Source organism: Labrus mixtus, chromosome 3 (assembly GCF_963584025.1).
Source record: "Labrus mixtus chromosome 3, fLabMix1.1, whole genome shotgun sequence".
Lineage (NCBI taxonomy): Eukaryota > Metazoa > Chordata > Actinopteri > Labriformes > Labridae > Labrus > Labrus mixtus.
The window spans coordinates 20,796,745-20,820,019 of NC_083614.1; the positions used below are offsets into that span (position 1 = coordinate 20,796,745).

The window sequence follows — 23,275 nt, forward strand, 5'->3', positions numbered from 1 at the left end:
AAGTATATTAAATCCTCCTATGTACTGGTTGCTTCTCTTTGGTCTCAATACTTTGACACAAGAAGGGAATTTAATTCATTTAGTCTTTCTGGCACCTCTAAACAAATCCACAACTATCAGCAACATCTGACAGTCTTGATACTTCTCTGTTTGATCACTAAATGTACTTGTTTCACTGTTTAAAATCTTTTATATCCATGTCAAATTAAAATGTAATTGGCAAAAAGAATGTGCATTGCTGCTCGATATCAGCAGTCTATTGTAGAAATGATTATATTGCTGCTATGGGCAAAATGATTCAGTCTAAGCTGTGTCATAACTGCACCTTAATACAGAAGAAGTCATCAATTCATTGATGTGCAAAGTGTAAATACTAATGCTTTGGTTCAACGCTACAGCTTTGCCTTTTAATCTGACACTGCTTTGTCAAGCAATGGATTTAATGCTGAAACCTCTTTGCTCTCATACAGGTACAACATATACCGACTGTTGACAGTTAGCATCGGCCTCTTATTCACATCATGTATTTTTAACAAAACATCAAATGGCATTGAGATCGAGTCAGCCACAGAGTATCTGAAGCCTCATGTGGATGTTGTTTCCTCAGGGAAATGTGTCTATTTGTAATGAAGAATAAAAGAATAATAAAAATGTACTGTTGGTAAATCTTCCTTACTGTATGTTAGCTCTCTCAGTTCAATTTGTTTGGTGTGATTTTCGTTTGAAGCTCCCACACCTTGTTTGGAGTAAATGTATTGTTTTTATTGGCAGAAATGTACATTTTATGAAAATTTTTGTACCTTTTAATTTATTTTGTATTTATTTTCATTTCTTTCTTCCCCCGATTATTGTATTTCAGATTTATCTTGATTTCTTTCTTTTCAATAAATGTTCTCAAAACAGTCTGCTGCATTTCTTTCCACTGAACAGGATACCGTAATTATTTATTGAAGTGCAGGATGGAAATCGGGCCTAAAGTTTCCAATGTGTGGCAAAAGTTAAAAAAAAATTCTATGGAGTTTACGTGTTGTGAGACTTGTTTAACAAGTTGAAATTTATGCAGAAGATGTCACATTTAACAGCTTTTGAAATGGAATTAGTACATTTTAAAGTATCCAATCTAGACTGAAAAGGATCATGACAAGGACTGAGTACAAAGTCAGTCTGTTCTAGTTGGACCTTACACACATGTCCATCTAAAGTACAATTATATAACTCACCCATAAAGATGGGAGGAAGAGAGAGTCAAATGAGACATTTAAAACCTGCCATAACAAGTTATTACATTTGCACAGACATCCAATATGACAAAACAAAATACTTGGCAGATATATCTGTAAATACTTAAATCATGTGACATAATAACTATCGACAGTTATTGATTATTATTATTATTGTTATTATTATTATTCACGTTGTACTTTCCTAGCCTAAGCTGCACCTGTGTATTCAAATTACATCTTTATCAAGTCATATTAGTCGTATTATATTGCCCATTGAAATGTCCCATCTGATAAACAGCACCCAGTATGTTGTCTACTTTGGACACTCACTTGGGCACTTCACTTGAGAGATGTATTCACTAACATAACATTTAGATTTTCGAAGCTGAAAGCAAGGATGATAAAGTAATATTTTCGCTGTAACAATAATGCTGTCTAGTGTTTTTTTTATTGTCCGTAAGAGGAGATCATAATTTAAAGGACAATAAAATGACATCATAAAACCACTGGATGACCATAAATTGCCTCACCTCTATCAGCCATTTAGTACCTGCTGTGTCTTCACAATAATGTAGGCTCTATCCTCCAACATATTATTATAAAAGCTTGCAATGACTTGAATACATGATGAGTTACAACAGATACATCTTGGGCAAAGTGTAAAAGAGCACAGAAGTGACGGGCAGTGCTACATAGGAAGTACTTATCTGGTGTGTGTTTTTTTTTTTTTGTCAGTGCTCATTTGAAGGTAGCACCGTCAACAGGAAGTGGACTGTCATTCTGTGCTGTGTCCTTGTTAGCTAACGAGCTACAGGCAGGCAAATGTGTACCATTTGGAAGGATGAATTAAGCCGTGCCTAAAGAGAGAATTTGAAGAGATTTGAGTGTCCTCGCTGTATATAACAGCACCATGTTGCGTGTCGGGAGTAAAGCTGCCTGGTGAGTTTGTATTACAAGAAGACAAAACCCGCAACAGAAGCTGGAGAGCACACCTAGCCGGTCATTTTGACAGCTGAGGACAGCGAGGAGAGCTACTCGCTTCATGAAAACAGCAGCCTTACTAGTTAAAAGACCCGTGTATTAATGGCTTAGTTCGTTCAAAACCTTCCCCAACATTGAAACTGAAATGTATTATAAGCTACAAATCGGTCAATGCTGCTGCTGTGTGTTTGTACCTTACTGTAGCCTGTTAGCTTAGCTTGAAGGTACAGTGAATGCCGATAGCTGGCATCATCTCAGGTGTAATTTGATAACAAATTGGCTTACAGGCTGTTATCTAAATCACATTTTGGTCTCTGTAAACAGGAAATAGGAAACCAAATGATCTATATACTGTCTATTTGAGAGTTAACTTATGCGAATAGTGAATCTGTGTTTGTGTTACTTCAACATAGTTTCGTTTTGTCTTCCAAAGTGTAAATAAATCATAGATAATTGTTTAGCCTCCAAGGTGTTACGGACTTACACATCAGCTACAATAACACTGTCCCACCTAACATATGTGTATCTATCCAGAAGCCTCATTCAGTATGTTATTCTGAAAACCCCATTTTAATTATCTATCTTTAAACCACTGGTACTTTCACAGAAGGTTTGAGCTCTCCTTCTTCCACAGTGCAACATTTTTTATTTTATCTGGGCTGTGATATGTTGTTACAAAATTGATTTGATGACTTGATGTCTTTGGCCTCTGGCTGCTTCGGTAGGAGTGGAAACAAGAAGCTTTCAATCAATCAATCAATCAATCAATCAATCAATTTTTATTTGTATAACGTCAACTCATAACAAGTGTTATCTCGAGACACTTTACACAAAGCAGGTAAAAGACCTTACTCATTGTCTGTTAACATTACAAAAGAGCAGGTAAATACCTTGCTCATTGTCATGTTACAAAAAGCAGGTAAAAGACCTTACTTATTGTTATGTTACAAAAAGCAGGTAAAAGACCTTACTTATTGTTATGTTACAAAAAGCAGGTAAAAGACCTTACTTATTGTTATGTTACAAAAAGCAGGTAAAAGACCTTACTTATTGTCATGTTACAAAAAGCAGGTAAAAGACCTTACTTATTGTTATGTTACAAAAAGCAGGTAAAAGACCTTACTTATTGTTATGTTACAAAAAGCAGGTAAAAGACCTTACTTATTGTCATGTTACAAAAAGCAGGTAAAATACCTTACTTATTGTCATGTTACAAAAAGCAGGTAAAAAGACCTTACTTATTGTCATGTTACAAAAAGCAGGTAAAATACCTTACTTATTGTTATAATGAGATGTATTCAGATATTTTGGTGTTTATAAGCACAGGAATAAAGATGCTTTTCTAATGTATTGTCCAATGCCCTTGTCGTCTCAGCTTGGCCTGCAGGAACCTGGTCTCCACCAACATGGGCGTGAGATTTCGGGTACCCCTGCAGAAGCTGCACCCTCTGTCCCGTGCCATCCACCACCGATACTCCAGCAACACAAACCCTCAAAGAGCCCCTCATCGCACTGCAGCCCGTTATTTCACTTCCATGTCACGGTTGCCCATGCGACCACCTAAGCCTCCCCCAGGATCAGGGGGCCGTGGCCACCAGCAGCAGCGCAACTTCTGGGTGGCCCGCCTAGCTGCCCGCTTGCTGAAGCTACGATACATTCTGCTGGGCTCTGCAGTGGGAGGAGGCTACACAGCTAAAAAGGTCAGTATTAAGGGTCTCCAACACAGAGTTTCTCAACTATTCTTATCCTTTTCTTGCCATTAACTACTAGTGTTAAGTCCATTGTTATCTCATCATCACAGAGTTTAACTGCAAACCTGTCACTTTAGATTCACAATAAACAAACAACTACAGATAAAGTTGTTAACAATGATCTTAGCTGCTCTGTGTAATAAAACATTTGTCTTCATATCTAAGAGAGCTTTCCTGTTCTTTTCCTATATGTGGTTGTACAATGATTCTTATTAAGGAGGGTAGAACAACTTTCATTTATTTGACTTTACCCTGTCATTTTATCTCCAGACCTACGATGAGTGGAAGGACATGCTGCCCGATTTCAGTGAATACAACTGGGTCATTCCAGATTTTGTCTGGGAACTGAGTGAACAAATTGATCTTGGTAAGCGATGTGATTTTAGTGACATGATTGATGTGAATCTACAAATACCCGGCCTTGTCTTTCATTTAAAATGTGTTTGATTTTAAAAAGTCTCACATGCACAATTACTTTAACTTAATGTATAGCTAAGCTTAAGAATTTTGCATTGTGAGGTCAAACTTTTGAGCGCTTGTCCAATTAACATTTTGTCTCTGTATCCAAAGATAAACTGGCCAAAGCTCTACCAGAGATGGAGGAAATAGTCAAACTTCTTCCTGACCTAGACAAGATAGGAGAGAACTTCACTTTCATCAAAAGCCTCCTTTCATCTGGTGAGTAAACAAAATCTTCACTGTGCCTTCCAGCTACTGCATACTAACAATACAAAATCATGATTATTTTGTGTCTGGTTTTAAAATGAAGACAACTTTAATTAAAGTAGTAACAATAGCAAACATGTAGTTCCCTTCTACATTGGATCTGTTTTTTTGATTGTATGTGTTCTTAAAGTATAGTAGTTTGTTGTTTCTTTTCCCTCAAATTGACCATAGCTGAGAGAGATTATATGTATTTAGAGTTATGAAAAGTTCTAGAAAAGCATCCTACTTTTTACTCTAGTGCTCTGCTTTCTCTCGCATCATCAGCCCTTCTTTATGAAATTGAAATATTCTACAAAAAGCACACCCGTCAATCGAAACTTTCTTCATTGTGTTCAGCAGATTTGAAAATTGGTTTCTGTTGCCAAACAATCTCAATAGTTTTAAATAAACTGAAATAACCTCCAAAATTCTCCAAAAAAACGGAGCAGATTTAAGTCAACATGTTTTGATTTCAGCCCTTTGAGTCTAATTTGACCTAACTCGATTACTTCCATTAAATCCCTACACAGGGAAGTAATACAGTTTTCATAATCCATCAATAACAAATACATTATTATACTTTAGTGGCAAAGAAAATAGACAATGGGCTTCTTGAGGATCAAGCCCAGTACGGGTTGTGCTTTTTAACAGTTTCTTATTAAGTGGCTGCCTCACTGAAGCTCTGGCACAGCTTTTTTAAAATACACTTCATCTAGCTGTGTCCCTGCTTTGACCACCATCCCTCAGCTTCTGTCATATATGATTTTTTTTATCTTGTGTTGTTCTGCCTTTTCTCCTCCTCCCCTCCCCTCCTCCTCAACGTTCTTCACAGGTGTGAGTTTGGGTAGTGAAGTCAAAGGAGCTTCTGGTCTGCACCTGTTGTTAGGTGTGTAAACCTGCACTCTGTAGCGCTGCCCCCCCCCCCCCCCTTCTTCTCTCTCTAATGCTGTTTAACACCCCCAAGTATTGGTGTAGTTGTGGGTTCCTGCTCTAAAGGTGGTAGCAGAGCATCTTCCCAGGACGTTGGCTTCCATGTTGCAGAGCAGTGCTGACTACATTGGCTGTTTTTGAAATGAACACAGATTCATTGATGTGTTCACTAAGTGTATGACCTCTCATTGAGATTATGAAATAGTTTAATCTTCGACTCAGGTTACTCAAAGGAATATGCTTTATTCAATTATCCAGTTAAAACTATTTGTCAGAAATCTGTTACCCCCCTCCATCTTTCTGATTTATTTAAAATCCACAGAGAACCTAGCTTAAAATTCTCACAAGAGAAGTGTTGAGTAGGTTAAAAAACACTACGATAAGAAGTGTTCTTTCCTTGTCTAAAAAGTGTCATAAAATGTCACCCTTTTTCCATTTGGACTTTCTTTAACCTGACATTGGCTGTCATTGGCTGTCCCTTTTCCTATCTGTGTGGTGTTTTTTTTTTTTACCTCCTTTGACTTCCACACTCTCTCTCCTCTGGCCTGTATTGACTGCCTTCTTTAATGACATTAACATTCACTAATCTTTGGGATGATCTCAGTCTGCTTGTAGCTCTCAAATGTTTGGGAAAAAATACTGATAGTATATTTTACAAAGAGGATGCATCATAAATTAAAATTACATATTTTCACTGATTATTTGTTTGATTATAATAATAATCATGATACTGCTAAAAATCAATTATTACATTCTAGGCTCAACTTTTTTGACCAACTCGAGGTGCATTTAATGTTTGTGTTTTATTTTTCATTTTTTTGCTCTACTATTAAAACCAAAGGTCAAAAAAACACCATCAGTGCAAGATTTTTCCAAACATTTGAAATTGTAGCACTTATTCTTGACCCTTTTTCTTAGCACAAACGTGTTTCAAATTTCTATCTGGCATCTTGACACTGTGGGCATTTTAGTCTCCCTAAGCTTCTTTGATTTCAGCACTCAATAGCCAAACTCCAATTTTCACAAGTATGCTCATTTTGTGTTGTTGTGTCTCCTTTGATAGAAACATCAGGGGATCCTCCACTTAAAGCCGCAGATTCATCTGCTGCAGCCACACAAGACAGCAGCGACAAGCAATACAAAAAGGCAAGTACATGAAACCTGCTTACAGTTCTCAGCTTCTTACTTTACATACGCTTGTTCTCACTCAGCTCCTGCCCGCAGCTTGGCTACCTTTCACGTCAGTAGCAAAAAACTGCAGTGGACTGAGTACAAATGGACTAAAGGAAACATACTTATGACATATTTATGTTTCGCTTTTGAATCAGTCTGTTCCACTGAATGTGAAAGGAGTCTGGAGTCTCACACTGGCTGCTACCCTTTAATACAGTCAAGATAAGGATTTTTAAGGCCATGTGGCAATGATATAGTGAAACAATGGCTCTTTTGTTATTGTCATGCAGTCATAGGATAATATAATAAACTGTTGATTTTCCTAGAGTAAGTTGTGGAGGTTGTACCACAGTGAACTTTCTCTTAAGTTTGGCTTTCAATAACAACAAAAGACATTTACCAGCTTCATGTTTTTGTGTATAGCACTCATTCACACAGATTAATGCCTGATAGTTTATACAGTCTGATATTTCAGTTCTGACTGAACTCTTCACATGTGTACTGGTGTCATTGCCATTGTCCTCTCTGTTTCTTGTTCATTTTGTTCTTTTCCACTCAGTGACCTTTTCAGTGTCCCTCTGCTTTATATTCATGTTTTTCTGTGTGTTTTTTTTGGAAAAACTGTAAAGAGTTATTGTTTCATAAAAAACAAGTTTGAACATCAATATAAAAAAGAGCATTAAGAAATACACGTGGCTTTCCTCTCCTTTGCTCTGCTTTTTGTCTGCAATCACGGTCTCCAACATGAGCACATAAAACACAATGTTGATGTTGCTCTTCAGATTACATTGAGCAGTTTTTGTATGTGCATCTTACAAAGCAGAAAGAAGCCAAAAAAACAAAAACTACATCAAGCAAAATAATTAATTCATGTTGGGGAACCTTGAACAAAACATATTCCACCTGCTAAACAGATGCTTTGTGATGCTTTTCCTGATAAGGAAATATCCCAGTGCTTGCTTTGCTTATATAATCATCATCTTCATCTTCATCATATTTATTATGTTCAGAACTGACCAACATCATTGTGTTGCACATTTAAACAGACTTTTGCAGTTTTTACACTATAAAGTGTAATTATAAAAAAACAGTTACAGTGCTATCTTATTCATAGTGGACGTACAGTCATATATCTACAGAGGAGCGTGACGGTGAGGAAAGATTACGTGTTGCCACTTGCTGAGAGGTGCTGGTTGTGGTATTAGTCACCTCCTCTGCTTTCAGTCTGGCAAAGTTTGGCATCTTCTCTTTGTGTATGAGAGAGACTGACTTTGTTGGGTCACACTGATGTTGGTGGCGAGATTATCAAAGCCGAAGTCCTTATGTCTTTTTAACTGGAGCTTTGACTGTATCGTGATTCTGAGACGCTTCTGAGATTCATGAGACAGAGAACCGCAGGCCATGTTTTCTCTGTTTTCGCCCTTTGTTTGGATGCAGCATTGTATGACTGACCAGCCCAACATCTGGTTGTTGTCTTTTTGCCGCTCCTGCCTGTCTCTCATTATGGCGTACCCCAGCAGGGTCTGCTGGGCGAGCTCATTCTTATTCAACAGCAGATCCAGCGGCACGAGGAGGAGGTCCGGCGGGCCGCAGAAGCCAATAATGCGCGCCCCCCACCGCCAGAGCCTGCTCCCAGTCCGCCTCCGAACCCCAGTCCCCTTCAACAGAAACGCAAGGTGAAGGTCCCACCCCACTTAGATTCGCCCTATCCCATCAACGCCTCCAGAGAAGAAATTCAACTTATATTTACAAGGCAGTTAAATGTATTCGCCTGGACAAAAAAAAGATTCATTTAACACCAGGCTGAAAAGAAGTGTTTCATTTACCCCTACTGTAAAAGTTCCAGGTCTGTTGCACCTCAGACCACGGTGTGGTTGGTTGTATACAGGAGGGTGCTGTGTCACACCTGTAAGAAGCCTAGGACTTCTGTTGCAATGTATTGAGACTTGGAATTTGTTTCAACATCATTGCAGCAAGTTTAAAAGTCCACTAGGGGTCAGCTAAAATCCAGTTTTTCAGCTGATGTTAAATTTCTCTTCTCCTCTCGTTGGCAATTTGAATATTCAAAGAAAAGATTTTATGAAGGAGTCAGAGATCCAGATTTAAGTGGTAGTACTATTTGTTAATGTCTGATGTGCAGAGGCTGGAGAACACTTTAACATTAACAGCTGCAAAATAATGAACAAGCCTTATAATACAATTCAGAGTGCTGTGACCATACAATGAATGCTATTGTTCCTTATGCAGACAATGTGCCATTCGAGAGAAACTTAAATTGAAGACAATAAATAGCAACTGGTATTTCTTCATGTACCATGTTAATGAAAAAATATATTATAAGATATATATATATAATATAATTGCATTGTTATGCCATTTGATTATATTACACCTGACAGGTGTTTTTGTCCAGACCTCTGCTCAAATTCTTTTTTCTAACATTTAAGCCAATTAAAGTATTTCTAGTGCAGACAAATTGGCGTGTTAATGATTTAGTCTGTCCCCTTTCAAACCCACCTGTAGCCTCCATGTGTTAGCCCATAGTCTGTCAGGCTAGCTCAGATTTGCCTTTCCAGTCGGTTGCGAAGAAGGCATGCATGCGACTTATTAGCTTTCATAGGAGTCCCAAAGGAACAATGAAGTAGCTCTCCCATACATGGCTGGGTTATCATCAGCAGCACTCATTCATGTTCAGATGCACTGCATGGAGTGGAGTGGCAACCCGCTGCATGGTGTGAGCTGCACTTTTTGAAGCTAACTTGAGTGGACTCATCGTTGAAGTCCTTACCTTATGAGCAGCTTTTTAATGCCCACAGAACTATCTTAATCGAGGAATTCAGAGAACATTCGAATACACTCTGTGTGATTTAAAGTTGTGTATTCTGGATATTGTTAGATAGTTTGGTGTGTTTCTTAAATTCCCTTTCTTTTGCTTTGAAGTCCCGTTTGTCCTTGTGTCCTGTGTCTCCTGCTCTCTGTCCTGTCTCTAATCTTTGATAATAATATTGCAAGTGTGACATTTAATATGCTCAATCATTAAAAACGATCAGGTAGTAATTACTATGTGATTTGGTGATCATATTCAGCTGTATTTTCTTAGGACTCAGTCTGTAATTTGTGCCTGTTGGTGAATCAATCGCTTGTTGATCAAGTCTGAATCATACCCCATGAGTAATGTCTGCCTGAGATCTGATTTTTGTCCCTCTCTTATTGCATAAACTTGACTCTCAACACTGTTTCTCTCTGTAATACAGTGTGCACGCAATCAACCTTCATGGTGCTGCTGGGATTTCATGCTTGTGGAGTAGCACAGCGAGAGTAAAGGAAAGCCCTTTTTTTTCAAATAAGAAAGGAAGCGTAACCCATTTTCTTTCTGTTCTTCTTTTACTGTAACAAATAGTCATCTGACAGAGAAAGGGTAGACCAGCTTCAAGAAGAACTGCTCCGTACGCAGGTACAGTGGATCATGATTTATTTTCCATTAAATCTAAACTGCACAGAGAAATATTAATACCATACTAGTTATCCCAATTTAATAGATTGTTGGTCATCCAGTACTCGTATATACTTTTTGTGTTTTTAGAGTCATTTAATTTGTAAGACCTTACAAATAGCTGTGTTATTCTACAGCTTCAAAGGTGGTAAATCCTCTTATTGCTCCACTAGTTTATGAAATCAAAAATGTACCAGATGTTAGGCATTAAAGTGGTTTCACATGTGATGCTGATGCAGTTTTTTTGAGTCATATTGTTCTTCTCCCAGCTTAAATATCAGCGCATGCTGGAGAGACTGGAGAAGGAGAATAAAGAGTTAAGAAAAGTGGTGCTGCAAAAGGATGATAAGGGGATTCACCAAAGAAAAGTGAAGGTAGGTTTCACATAGAAACACACACATGATTCACACGGATATATCCAACAGTTTCCCTTCAGCTCAACCAAACATGATCACTCTAAATATTCAGGATTTTCTTTAAAGTTATTTTAATTACATTCTTGAAATGCAGGTATTTCTATGTTGTTGCTTTATTCTACTTTACCTTTGGTTAACCCTTTACTGGCATTTTCACTCTGAATAACATTGTAAACTCAATACAATGTAAAGATGCATATCATTAATATACTGTTCTCCTCCCTCCTGTAGAAATCCCTTATTGACTTGTACTCCGAAGTTCTAGACATCTTGTCTGACTACGATTCAAACTACAATACCCAGGACCACCTGCCCAGGGTAAGGAGCAGTCAGACTCATTCTACATTTCATGGAAAATTGATTTCTCTAAAGGGAGGCTTTATTTGTATGCTTTTTCTTCATTCACAACATGTAAGAAGAATGTTTATTTTGAGTATTTTTTGGGGGGTATATCCAAAATTTTGTTGAATATTGTTTTTTTTTCTTGGTAAGCTGGTAGCGTAACACAGAAATCTGTAACTTTTTCTTATATTTCTAGGACCCTGGCCACTTATTTACATGTTTCCTTCTGCACTTTTTCCTCATGCCATTGGGTTTAGCTGCCTTCAAAGCCTCTTCTGTCCTCTGTCCTTATATCTGCATGTTTTTCTTCCTCGTTAATCACCTCTCTGTTTCAGGTGGTTGTGGTTGGGGATCAGAGCGCTGGAAAGACAAGTGTTCTCGAAATGGTAGCCCAGGCTAGGATCTTTCCCAGGGGCTCAGGAGAGATGATGACACGCTCTCCTGTCAAGGTATGTGGGACGAGATGGACTGATGTTTGTATTATCTATATTTTGAAACATACAAATTGTGTTTTTGTTGTTTAAGTGTTCATTAAATTATTATCTTCCTCAAAAATTGCTGTTTTTTAAATTATGTTCAAAGTGGAAAATGTGATGAAAAACAGTTTCTGTAATTAATGTGAGCTCCTGACCACTTTGATCTTATCTCTTCAGGTAACACTCAGTGAAGGACCCCACCATGTGGCCATGTTCAAGGACAGTGGCCGAGAGTTTGATCTTTCCAAGGAGGAGGATGTAAGTCTTTAAGTGAATGAATACGTGGATTTGAACACTCATTGTTACCTGTTCATTATTATATCTGTCCTCTCTTCCTCTGTCTTGCAGCTGGCTGCTCTGAGGCACGAGATCGAGCTGAGAATGAGGAAGAGTGTGAAGGAGGGACAAACAGTGAGCACTGAGGTAAGACGCTGCTTCCATTCTCATTGCTGCTCCTTGTTATTACCTTCTGTATTATTTTAAAGAATAATAATAATATTTATTTTCTTCATGTCAGACAATATCTTTGAGTGTTAAAGGCCCCGGCATCCAGAGGATGGTGCTTGTTGACTTACCAGGTGTCATCAGTGTGAGTACTGATCATAAACTAGTAAGAGTGGAAATGTATTGCTGTTAGTTCTAATTATATTATTTACAGGATGTTTATTTCAGATTATTATTTTGTTTTATACTGTTTGAGATCATGACTTCATTTGTAGATCATCCTGATTATATTAAAGATGTTCTCTCCTGTAAAACAAAATCATTTGACCAAATTTGTCTTCAGAAATACGAGTTTTAAATGTTTGATTATTGTTGATCTTTTTTAGACGGTGACTGCAGGCATGGCAGCAGATACTAAGGAAACCATTTTCAGCATCAGCAAGGCCTACATGCAGAATCCCAATGCAATCATCCTCTGTATTCAGGGTGAGCAACTAGCATACTATCTGCAATCACAAAGGCAGCATTTGACATTGTGAGCATGGAGATGGACCTTCAGAACATAGACTAACAGACCTGTCTCCTTTTGTCCCATTGTTGTGTTCTTAAGAAAACGTCCAAATCTCAAACTTTCATATTTTTTACTCTTGTTTTTTTACTCATTATTCTGTAAACTATACTTAAATCTTCTGTGACTTTTGTTGATTCCTTTCAGATGGCAGTGTGGATGCAGAGCGCAGCATTGTAACAGACTTAGTTAGCCAGATGGACCCCCAGGGGAAGAGAACCATCTTTGTCCTGACTAAGGTGGACTTGGCAGAGAAGAACCTGGCCAGCCCGAGCAGAGTAAGACGACTGAACCTTTTGAAAAAGCTAATACTACAAAAATGACGCCTTTACAGTTAATGCCTTGACACTTATTGACTTAATCCATCACAAATTGCAATGACCAAAGCATCAAACCCTCTACAGGCTCTTTGTGCACAGCCATCAAAAAAAGACAATAATGCCACGAGTGAAATGTGTGTCTATGAGTCGACATATAATCGTAAAATCAATATGAAATCTTGTAGGAATCAATCCTAATCATTATCATCCCTAATGAAGTTGCATCAAGATGTGAAAAATGGTGAGAAAGCCAGCCTCAAACTAGATATAAAACCAGTTAAAGATACAGATTGTTCCTACCGTAGGATAAAGTGTCAGGCGACATGCAGCAGATCCACAAGAGGGAGCTGCTCACATCTGTTATAATGTGAGGCTTTAGATAGATAGATACATTCAAAGCATCCAGTAGCAGGTTACAAAGACGTACATGACATGAAACATTTGTTACAAATTAACCACAAAACCGACGCCCCCCTCCCATACATATATATTAATTAGAAAAAAAGATTTAAAGAATACCCCTAGATGAATTAAACTTAAATTGTGCAATTAAAAATAGACTTATACAAGAAATGTACATAACCCGTGTAGGGATACAAATATATGTGCAATTTAAACAAGAACCTATAAACAGTTGAGGAAAAAATCTGTAATTAGACCTGAATATAAAAAAAGTTTTGACCTTCTGAAGTTTAGCAAGAATCACTGCGGCTGGTTTATTTTTCTTCAATTCTAATGACATTTATGGTCAGTGACGATCTGACGTGAGGAAAGGGAGTTGGTGAAATAGTAGAATCAGCTATTTGCAGTGAAATTGTCTCACAGTTCATGCTTGTATAGTGTAGTGTTCTGTTTCTGTTATTTTGATGTTCCAACCACAATTGATATATCGTCTGTTCTGTGTTTGAGTAATTCTACTCTCAATGTAAAGAATTCCAGACTTGTTGTGTTCGTAGGTCAAATGAGCTTATTCATTTAGTGCAACAAAGTGATATACAGTAAAATGACTGTCTGTGACTTGCAAAGCTCGCTCATGCTCTGCTGAAATAAATGGAGTGCACACAGATTTTTTTTCCTGCATTAAATCCTGAGTCTGAACTCTGAGGTGGACTGGTGTAACTTTGTAGTAATCGTCTGTATTTTTTCTCTTTTAGATCCAGCAAATAGTGGAAGGCAAGCTGTTTCCCATGAAGGCCCTGGGTTACTTTGCTGTAGTGACAGGAAGAGGTATTATGATGCAACATTTCATTTGATGATGATTTAATTAGAACTCAGGTCATGATTGATAATTTCTTATGTCAATTACTTAGATTTTAAACACAGTTGGAAAAGCCAACAACTAAAATCAATCATTAACCAAATTGTCCTTGACTCACATCTTGTTCTGGGCAACTTGTGCAGGTAGCAGCAGTGAAAGCATAGACTCCATTAAAGACTATGAGGAAGACTTCTTCCAGAACTCCAGATTACTAAGGCAAGTGACACCACACCCCTCCACATTTAATTCCTTCTGTTAAATAAATACTCTAAAGTTGACATTGAATGTGTCTCTGCAAAAAGGGACGGCATGCTTAAAGCCCACCAGGTGACCACAAAGAACTTGAGTTTGGCTGTCTCTGACTGCTTCTGGAAGATGGTGAGGGAGTCTGTTGAGCAGCAGGCGGACGTCTTCAAAGGTATGAATACACTAGCAGGACTAACTAACCTTAATCCAATGAATGGTTGAGTGATTCATATGTCTTGTTATTGTTTCCCTTTTAGTGAATTGTTATAGCAAACATCTTTTATAGTCCCAGGCATGTTTTAATAGTGTGAATGGACATGGTGAGTTTTTATTCATTAACTGTACAGGGATCAGATGCTAATCCTCCTCATCTTCTGACGCCCCTACTTCCCTGTACTGGCTCTACTCAGCCCACCCTACCTTACTTTTTCACTATCCGGCCTTCCAACTGCAATTAGTCTAGACAGTCACAAGCCTGTCGCTAACAGTACAGGAGATTTATGGCTTTGAAACTGCAGTTCCCACAGGCCCATTGTGTTGGGTATCGATCCATATCCCATCAAATCGCATACAGCCGGCCTCCGTCCTCCATGCTTGGCGCCGATGTGGCCCCACAAACCAGCAATTAGCCTAATCCCCACTGTGGATAGGGAGCTGTGGAAAGGGACAGCAGGCTGAGTGTGTGTGTGTGTGTGTCTCACTGTATCCCTCTCTGTGTGCATATATGAGAATGAAAACTGGCTTTTCATATAGATTGGGAAGTTGGCACCATCCCCTCTTCTCCCAAGGGACCAGTTAGGACAGTGAGTGTGTCCTCACCCACTTTTATTAAAGGATAGGCTCCATTAGCCGTCTGAAAGCTGACTTTATATCATACCAAGTCAATAAAAAGAAGGTTCTGGAACCTGTTTGTTCGTTGCCTGTTGATTACGGAGAATTATTGTTGGATGGAGTATAGCATCAAACAGTAATAAAAAAATGGAAACATGCAAGATATGAGGATAATTCAGCACATCTAGAGATACTGTATGTATTTATTTTAAACATTGTCACTGTCCCTTCTCTCTCCAGCATCTCGCTTCAATCTGGAGACAGAATGGAAGAACAACTACCCTCGACTGAGAGAGCTGGACAGGGTGAGGATTGAGAATACATTGGAAAATTAAGGATTTGTATCAAATTAAAAACAAGACCTCGTAATACAACAGACGGGGAGGAAATCGTGTGTTTTCTCTTTTTTTTTTTTTTTTACGATTTTGTCTTTTTGCAGAATGAACTCTATGAAAAGGCCAAAAATGAAATATTGGATGAAGTAATCAGTTTGAGTCAAGTGACCCCCTTACACTGGTAAGTCAATACTGAGTATCTACTTTAGGCTGAGTTTGTATCCATTTTGGTGCCCCCCCGTGGACAAAGGGTTGGGTTGATTTTGTCCTGTAAAGGTTTAAGTAGTTTTGTTTTTTGACAAAAGTGTCCTGCTATCTTGTAAAAGTCTAATTTATCACTGATTAAAAATGATTTATCTGAGGGGTTTGATTCAAAACGGGCTAGTCAGGTCTTTTTAGCGGCCACGGTATCAAGAGCTGAGGGGATCAGATCGTTGAACCAGTTTACAAAGTCATTAAGGAGGAAAAAGTTGGGAATGTAAAAGACATCTAAACACCAACCGCCCATGGCAGCAAAATGAGGCATCAGTATTCATTTCATTCTGTTTCATAAGGAGCTAAAAACACCTCACAGGAGCTTTAAGGCTTTAAAAATAAAAGCTTTAATCAAGGCGAAATGTATTTTATGTTAATAAATTATTGGTTACAATAAGAAGAATGCTCAAAAATGCAGGATTTTCTTTTTTAACATTAACATGGAATATTTATATTAATTTAAATACCATTAGAAGCACAAATATGTTTAACTGTGGTTTTACATTGTTTGACCTTTAAGGGATTCAAGTGCCAGATCATCATTTTACTCTTATTAGTCTTAAAATGTTTAACTCACTATGTAGATTTTTGTTCTTAATTAGGTGGCCCATTATAAGCACTGAACTTTGAAACATTTTCTACCTGGTCTTAAATCAATGAGTTCATGTGTTTTTACTAAGGCTCTCAACAAGGTATGAGGGAAAGCTAGTTCAAAGCAAACTGTAGGTTTGTCTTTGTGTGTATTTATCTGTGCAGGAGTGCATAGTTCTGCCTCTCCCCCAAAGAGGAAAACCTTGCTAAATGAGATGTATGCATCGTTTTGTGGTCGTCCCAAGTGTGCGTGCCATCACTTCTGCTTGATCAATACTCTGATGAATGGCCCATGGACGGGAACAGGGGTGGCCCTGTTAGCCAGCCTGCAGCCAGCAAGCACTATTGAAGATGGTGCTTATTGACAGTGAGGAGAGCCAGCCTGAACAAAAGGGAAGCCTAATGAAATATGAGCGTGCGTTTATGATAAATGAGAGGAGCTGAACACTGGCTTCATCTAACAGGGACTTGGGGAGGTTTTTTTTTTTCATGGCCACACTTCTATAGAGGGATTTGGCGGGAGTGTGGAGGCTGGTAGCTGCTAACAGGGTGATGCTTGAGATGTGTTGGAATGTACAGTCCTACTCATACTGCAATCACAGTGGCAGTAATCACAAAATTGAACCAGCACAAGGAAGGTTCTTCCCTCAATTTTTTCCTAAACCTTGTTCCTTCAAGAACTAAGCTGAATATCTTATATCGACTCTTTTGCCACCCCTTGCCCGTTAGATCCATCCCAAATTGAAATATAGAAATAATGGGTAAAGTATTGTCAGAGAACTTCTGTCTCTACCTGACTGAATACAGACAACCAAAATCACAGCAGCTAGAGTTGCCATTTTAAAAATGTTGTCTTTCCTCGAGTCACTGGAAGCTGACTTGACTTTTGCTTCGACCCTTCCAGGGAGTCCATCCTGCAAAAGAAGCTGTGGGAGCGTGTTTCCACCCATGTGATTGAAAATATATACCTACCTGCTGCCCAAACAATGGACTCTGGTACCTTCAACACCACAGTAGACATCAAGCTCAAGCAGTGGACGGACAAGCAGCTTCCACACAAAGCACTAGAGGTAAAGCAAACGGCCAATCGTTATTCAGCTGGTTTTTAAATCTGCTTCTTAAAGGGAATATGTTAAAATAAGATATCAGATATTCAGAGATGATGGTAAGTTGAGGATATTACTAAAACTAAGAGTAGAGGGTTGATTGTAATGTTCTCCTGGTTTGATGGTCTGTTCTAAGACTGCAGAAATAAAAGATCAATCAGGCAGTGGTGTTATGGTAATATGAGCCTTTTCTTTCCCTGCTATACTTTGCCTGCCTTTAGGTTGCCTGGGAGACACTGCAGGAAGAGTTTGCCCGCTTCATGGCTGAATACAGAGGCAAAGACCAAGACGACATTTTTGACAAGCTGAAGGAGGCTGTGAAGGACGAGAGTATCAAGAGGCACAAATGGAACGAGAGGGCCATGGACAGCCTGGTAAACACACAGTAAATCCTTTCATTCTAGATGAAAGGTTGTGGAGGGCATGAATACTATTTGATCTCACAGGTCTTGACAAACGCAGGGTTTCATTATTATATTAAATGTTTGTCAAGAGAGCCCACTCGCTAACATGGGCTCATTTTTCTGTTGGTGAGCATCTGGTACAGAACTCAATGTGCATTTTTATGACATTAAAGTTAAACAAATAATGGGACATTACTTTGTTTTTCTGTCAGAGGGTGATCCAGCACAATGCTCTCGAAGACCGATCCATCACAGACAAGCCCCAGTGGGATGCAGCGATCAGTTTCATGGAGGAAACTCTGCAGTCCCGCCTCAAAGACAGTATGTTAGCCTCTTCTAATGTCTCTTATACCAGTCCTGGACTTCCTTCCTAACCATGTGATAACATACCTGTCAAAATGTTTCAAAGCTCTTAGTAGATTTGTCAATCGGGGCTTAAAGATGACACCATTAGTAGTGTCATGTTTTGTACTAAGATGTTAAAAACAGAGACCACAAGCAAGGACCTTAACCATCTGACTTGCAGTTTCTGTTATATTTCCCCCTTCATAATATAAGGTTAGTTTGCAATACAAGGTTAAAACGAGATACAGACACATTTATTAGAAAATTAGTTTGAAGAGGTCAAAACATGCTCTCCTTTCTCTTTATGTATTTCATCTCTTCTGTTGTCCTTTTTTGCTTTTGTTTTGTAGCTGAGTCAGTAATCAGTGATATGGTGGGACCAGATTGGAAGCAGAGGTGGCTGAACTGGAAGAATCGCACACCAGATCAGGTCAGATTTTGAAATGTCTCCAAAATTCTTTAATTGTGACTGCGTTGTTGTAGTTTTTTTAGGCATCTATTACCATAAATTAAAAAAGAATATGCATGTATGCTTCATAATTTTTTCAGTTCTTCAAATATACAATACATTAAACAACCATCTACTTTAAACACAGACTATCATCACTTTGAACTCAGCACTCACTCCCTTTTTTCCATCTTTACAGCACATTCGTAATGAAACGAAAAATGAGCTGGAGCGCTTGCTGAAGCTTCACGATGATCACACAGCCTACTTGGCCAATGATGAGGTCACCACTGTTAGGAAGAACCTGGAGGGACGAGGGGTCGAAGTTGACCCTGTGCTGGTGAGACCAAAATACCCTCAACTCAGCGTCTGAACGAGAGGCAGGATAAATATATATGAAAATACTGAAAACAAAAACAATAGAAATCATATCTTAATTATTAGTTTGAGGATGAATAATTTTATGTCTTTGCTTATTTAAAACAATAAGTCCTATTTTTTGTGTTCAGTGAATGTCCTAATAGCTTTGTAATGTATAAGATGCATGTTCCCTCTTTGATTATGTCTACAGTCCAGGTAATGCTGAATAACAAACATCCTTCTCTCTTCAGATAAAGGACACGTGGCATCAGCTGTATCGCCGACACTTCCTGCAGAACGCGCTGTCCCACTGTAACCTCTGCAAGAGAGGTTTCTATTACTACCAGAGACACTTTGTTGACTCTGAGGTAACAAAAGAGAATCAGAAATCCTACATATTATAAGCAGCAGAATCTAAAGGTCAGTGAATGAAAAGCTAAGTTAGATGTCTATATTTTACAGTTGGAGTGCAATGATGTGGTACTGTTTTGGAGGATCCAGAGGATGCTGGTCATCACAGCCAACACCCTCCGACAACAGCTCACCAACACTGAGGGTAAGTGTCGCGTGTCTAAATGGAAGATTCAATCACACAAAAAGATGTCTATCATTCACAGAAAAATAAACAGAATGTAGATACTTTGGAAGCCAGAATTGAATTACATATAAAAACTCTTGGCCACTCTTTACTTTGTCCTACTCATTCAATCAGCGGTGCATCGCCCTGTCAAGATTTGATCAGTTGTCTTATTGTCATGTAGTTGGATTTAGCTGCATTGTCACGGTACTTGTATGTTTTCAACTCTAAAGCTAAGAGGTTATAGCTTGATTTTTTTTTTTTATGCCCTACTTTAAAACTTTGCTCTTTTATAAATGATTACATTTTCTTTGCAAAAAAAGAAGGTGATCACTGTCGGCAGCCGGCTACATAGTTCCAAGCTGTCCAAATGTGGTTATCCACACAATTGTAACTACTGGCTTTAAGCTTAATGTAAAGTCCATAACCAGTTATCCAAGTTACATATGCCTATTGTGAGAATTAAAATACCTCTTTCAACCCTTTGAATGATTGAAATACTTGTTGATCACAACATTCATAGGGAACAAATGGTAGAAGAAATCAGATGCACTGTTGGATTGAAATTTGATTGTTATACTTGTTCCTTGATTTCTCCTCTCAGTGCGTCGGTTGGAGAAAAATGTAAAGGAAGTGCTGGATGACTTCGGGGAAGACCAGGAGAGGAAGAGTCAGCTCATTACTGGTCGCCGAGTCCAACTGGCAGAAGATCTCAGTAAGTCACTCAAACACTTTACAGCAGCAAAGTTATTCCTGTTTATGAGTTAAATAAAAACACAAGTAATTACGTTAAGGGAAAAGTGAAAATGCTTTTTTTAGTGCTGGAAGGGATCATACACGTTATTTTGAACAACCCAAACATATAGTCTTTATAGGACTTCTTAGAGTTGCCAGTAGGTGGCAGTAGTGCTTAACGAAATGGTGTTGACTAGTTGCTTGTAGCAGAATTCACACAGTTAAGGATCCTTAAATGGCAGATTTACTGTTTACCCATTATGAGCTCTACTGCTGCCACATTTCAAACATGGCTGTGTTGTCTTCTCAAAAGTACTCAACTGCACGTAGGCCCAAGTGTACCATGCTGCTCTGTCTAGAAAGTATAGCTGGCATAACATGACAAACACACTTAACATAATCTACCTGCTCAGCCCTTATTCAATTCTATTCATTTAACTACAAATAGAAAGACTAACATTGGTGTAATCAACAGAGTCACATAGATTGCCCACATTACAGTTCTTTCTCGCCATCTTTGTCCATGAGAGATCACACATACCTTATAGTAACAGCCTCTTTTACTAAATATAGCTCTCTGAACTTCCCTCTGAATTGCATGAGGGGATATAGGTAAGCATATCTCCGAGAACCAGATATTCACCACTAATGTGATTGACACACCCATTTTAAAAAAGAGACTGTTCAACTGCATCGGCTACAGGATCCGTTTGCTAACTCACAATTTAACGTCAGGTTTGTTTTTTCAATCACAAAGTTTCATGGAAGTTGCATATGCCACTTGAAGGCCTAGTTTTGTGCATATGCAACGTAAATAAAAGCGACCCTGACCTGTACATATTGCCTTGTGTTTCTATTGGCTTCTTAATCCCGATGTACTTATGGGGAGATGATTGAGGCACAATAGCGCTGGTTGGCTGTCCCTGGCAGCAGCTTTTTCAAATGTATCACTGAAGAAAATAATTTATCCATGATCATTGGGAAACTTGTGTGCACAAGTGCGTCACAGATTCAGAATCCCAATATACAGAAATGTCTCATTTGAATTGGTTAAAAGCCTTTATGTATGTACTGTATGTGTTGTATGTACAATGGCACTATGTGGTTGCTCAATAGCTTCCCTGTGTGTATGTTTTTGAAGGCTTGGGGGTGGACCTGAGATATTGGTTAAATTTTACCTGTTCGCTACATGAATGTTCCTCGTGACAGAAGTACAATGAGGGTTGAGCCGTCTCCAGCTGCAGTCTTACTCAGCAGAACTCTGCTTGTAAAGAAAATTCTGCATTTACGCAGCGGCAAGCTGGCTTTCTTCCATTTCAGAACTCCACTATGACACTAATATAATAATAGATCCAGTCACCGTTGGCGTACACAATGTCAGCATTGTTTACACACACTAATATTCTATTTGTCTACCAAAACGAAAACACGTCTTTCTGCATTGGATTTGGCTAAGGTGATCTTTTCATGTACTTTTCATGTTCTTTATTTAACAACACATTTAAAAAGATGAAAATTAGTGTTTAAAAACCCTGAGTTTGTATGGTAGCCATATCTCTGATTCTGCCTGTCGAGGAACAGAATAAATAAGGTATGTAGTGCTTTGTCCTCTAAATCAGACAAATCTCATCCAGCTGTTTCCTGCATCCGATTTTCTTGGCTTTGATAAACAGAATCGTATTGATGGGTGTTTCTTGGGCTCCAAAATTAACCTGGAATATTGTTAACTTCACAAAGTGCACACTATCCCCATTGTTTTCCGTCTTCATTTGGGCCTCCTGACTATTGACAAGGGTTTCATGTTGCACAGGCCCCACAGTTAAATGATGCAAAACGTTGAGTCACTGGTCTGTCTATGAGTTTGTTCAGTGTGGTTTACCAAGAAGACTTGCATTTATCACCCTGAGACACTCACCTTGAATGACGTTTGTGCCCTGTAATGTAAACACAGATACGTGCCCGGATCATGACAAACAGGATATTGCAGATTGAGGTTTACACACTTTATGGTATTTAACTTTCTGGGGGCAAAGAGAGGACTTCTTTTCCTGCATTGGATTCTTTTTTTCTGTCATACAAGCCAAGGGGAGAGGAGAGTACACACATACACCAGACACACACACTTACACTCAGAGTAGGCTCTCCATTCCACACACTGTCAGGAATGCCCAGACCTGCCTGGCCTTGCAAATCCTATGAGGCAAGTCGATCCCAAACTTTCCCAAACAGGCATGACATCCTCACTTCCACCGCTTAAGACTCTACTCTTTGATAAATGTGGTTTGAATCTCTCATGGGATCTAGAGGGTAGAAAAACACCTGTGCATGCACACCAAACACTCTTAAAAGCTCATGGAGTCCATGGGAACATGTAAATATTGCCCCCATAATACATCTCAGTTTTTTTTCTATCTACTTAGTTTTTGTTGGGTTTTGTTTTGTTTGTTTTTTCATCCACCGTGACAATTAAAATGTAGCTGTTTTAAAGTGGGACTGGACAAAATTCACACCATGACTCTTGTGCGATATATTCCCTTTAGATTTTTTTACTTTTTAATTCCCTTATGCTTCAGGTGTTTCACCTACATTAGTACGAGCATGCAATAGCTTCACTTTGAGAATACAAATATCTGTGATTTAGTTTTTACATCACAAATGATTCTTGTTATTGTGCAATGGTTGTGTAGGTGAAAATCTTAGAATATGAACCAAAAGCTAAAGAAAAGTTGATTCTCATAGTGCTAAACTAAAAGCAACACTTGGTACCCTGTTGCCAGAGGGATATAGATACTGACAATGGACTGCATCATTCCTAGTCTCCGCCTGGAATCTGACTTTTTACTTCATATTAATTTGTGTCTCTCTCACCCTTCATTTCCTATCTGACTTCACTGTCTAACCAAAATGAGATGCATAAACATGACTCAAAAATACTAACGGCACTCATTTTGCTGTAACTCAT

The 23,275-nt window shown here is 38.6% G+C and overlaps 1 protein-coding gene across 4 annotated transcripts in view; it reads left to right on the forward strand.

The window, feature by feature from the left end:
* Window positions 1-1,972: 1,972 nt before the first annotated feature.
* opa1 (OPA1 mitochondrial dynamin like GTPase) overlaps window positions 1,973-23,275 on the forward strand; it is a 35,354-nt gene continuing 14,051 nt past the window's right edge. Inside the window, exons 1-29 of one of the 4 annotated variants that reach the window (XM_061033707.1) lie at window positions 1,973-2,162; window positions 3,580-3,904; window positions 4,226-4,322; window positions 4,526-4,633; window positions 5,493-5,546; window positions 6,654-6,736; window positions 8,284-8,439; window positions 10,164-10,217; window positions 10,526-10,630; window positions 10,904-10,990; window positions 11,350-11,463; window positions 11,668-11,748; window positions 11,839-11,913; window positions 12,008-12,079; window positions 12,321-12,420; window positions 12,650-12,780; window positions 13,977-14,049; window positions 14,224-14,296; window positions 14,383-14,498; window positions 15,398-15,462; window positions 15,597-15,673; window positions 17,243-17,408; window positions 17,666-17,818; window positions 18,061-18,169; window positions 18,544-18,623; window positions 18,841-18,981; window positions 19,253-19,369; window positions 19,464-19,557; window positions 20,183-20,293. In XM_061033707.1, the coding sequence (XP_060889690.1) occupies window positions 2,134-2,162; window positions 3,580-3,904; window positions 4,226-4,322; window positions 4,526-4,633; window positions 5,493-5,546; window positions 6,654-6,736; window positions 8,284-8,439; window positions 10,164-10,217; window positions 10,526-10,630; window positions 10,904-10,990; window positions 11,350-11,463; window positions 11,668-11,748; window positions 11,839-11,913; window positions 12,008-12,079; window positions 12,321-12,420; window positions 12,650-12,780; window positions 13,977-14,049; window positions 14,224-14,296; window positions 14,383-14,498; window positions 15,398-15,462; window positions 15,597-15,673; window positions 17,243-17,408; window positions 17,666-17,818; window positions 18,061-18,169; window positions 18,544-18,623; window positions 18,841-18,981; window positions 19,253-19,369; window positions 19,464-19,557; window positions 20,183-20,293 (3,046 nt within the window). In that variant the 5' untranslated portion in view covers window positions 1,973-2,133. The remainder of the gene's footprint in view (window positions 2,163-3,579; window positions 3,905-4,225; window positions 4,323-4,525; window positions 4,634-5,492; window positions 5,547-6,653; window positions 6,737-8,283; window positions 8,440-10,163; window positions 10,218-10,525; window positions 10,631-10,903; window positions 10,991-11,349; window positions 11,464-11,667; window positions 11,749-11,838; window positions 11,914-12,007; window positions 12,080-12,320; window positions 12,421-12,649; window positions 12,781-13,976; window positions 14,050-14,223; window positions 14,297-14,382; window positions 14,499-15,397; window positions 15,463-15,596; window positions 15,674-17,242; window positions 17,409-17,665; window positions 17,819-18,060; window positions 18,170-18,543; window positions 18,624-18,840; window positions 18,982-19,252; window positions 19,370-19,463; window positions 19,558-20,182; window positions 20,294-23,275) is intronic. The other 3 variants (XM_061033708.1, XM_061033709.1, XM_061033710.1) reach the window with 3 other exon arrangements.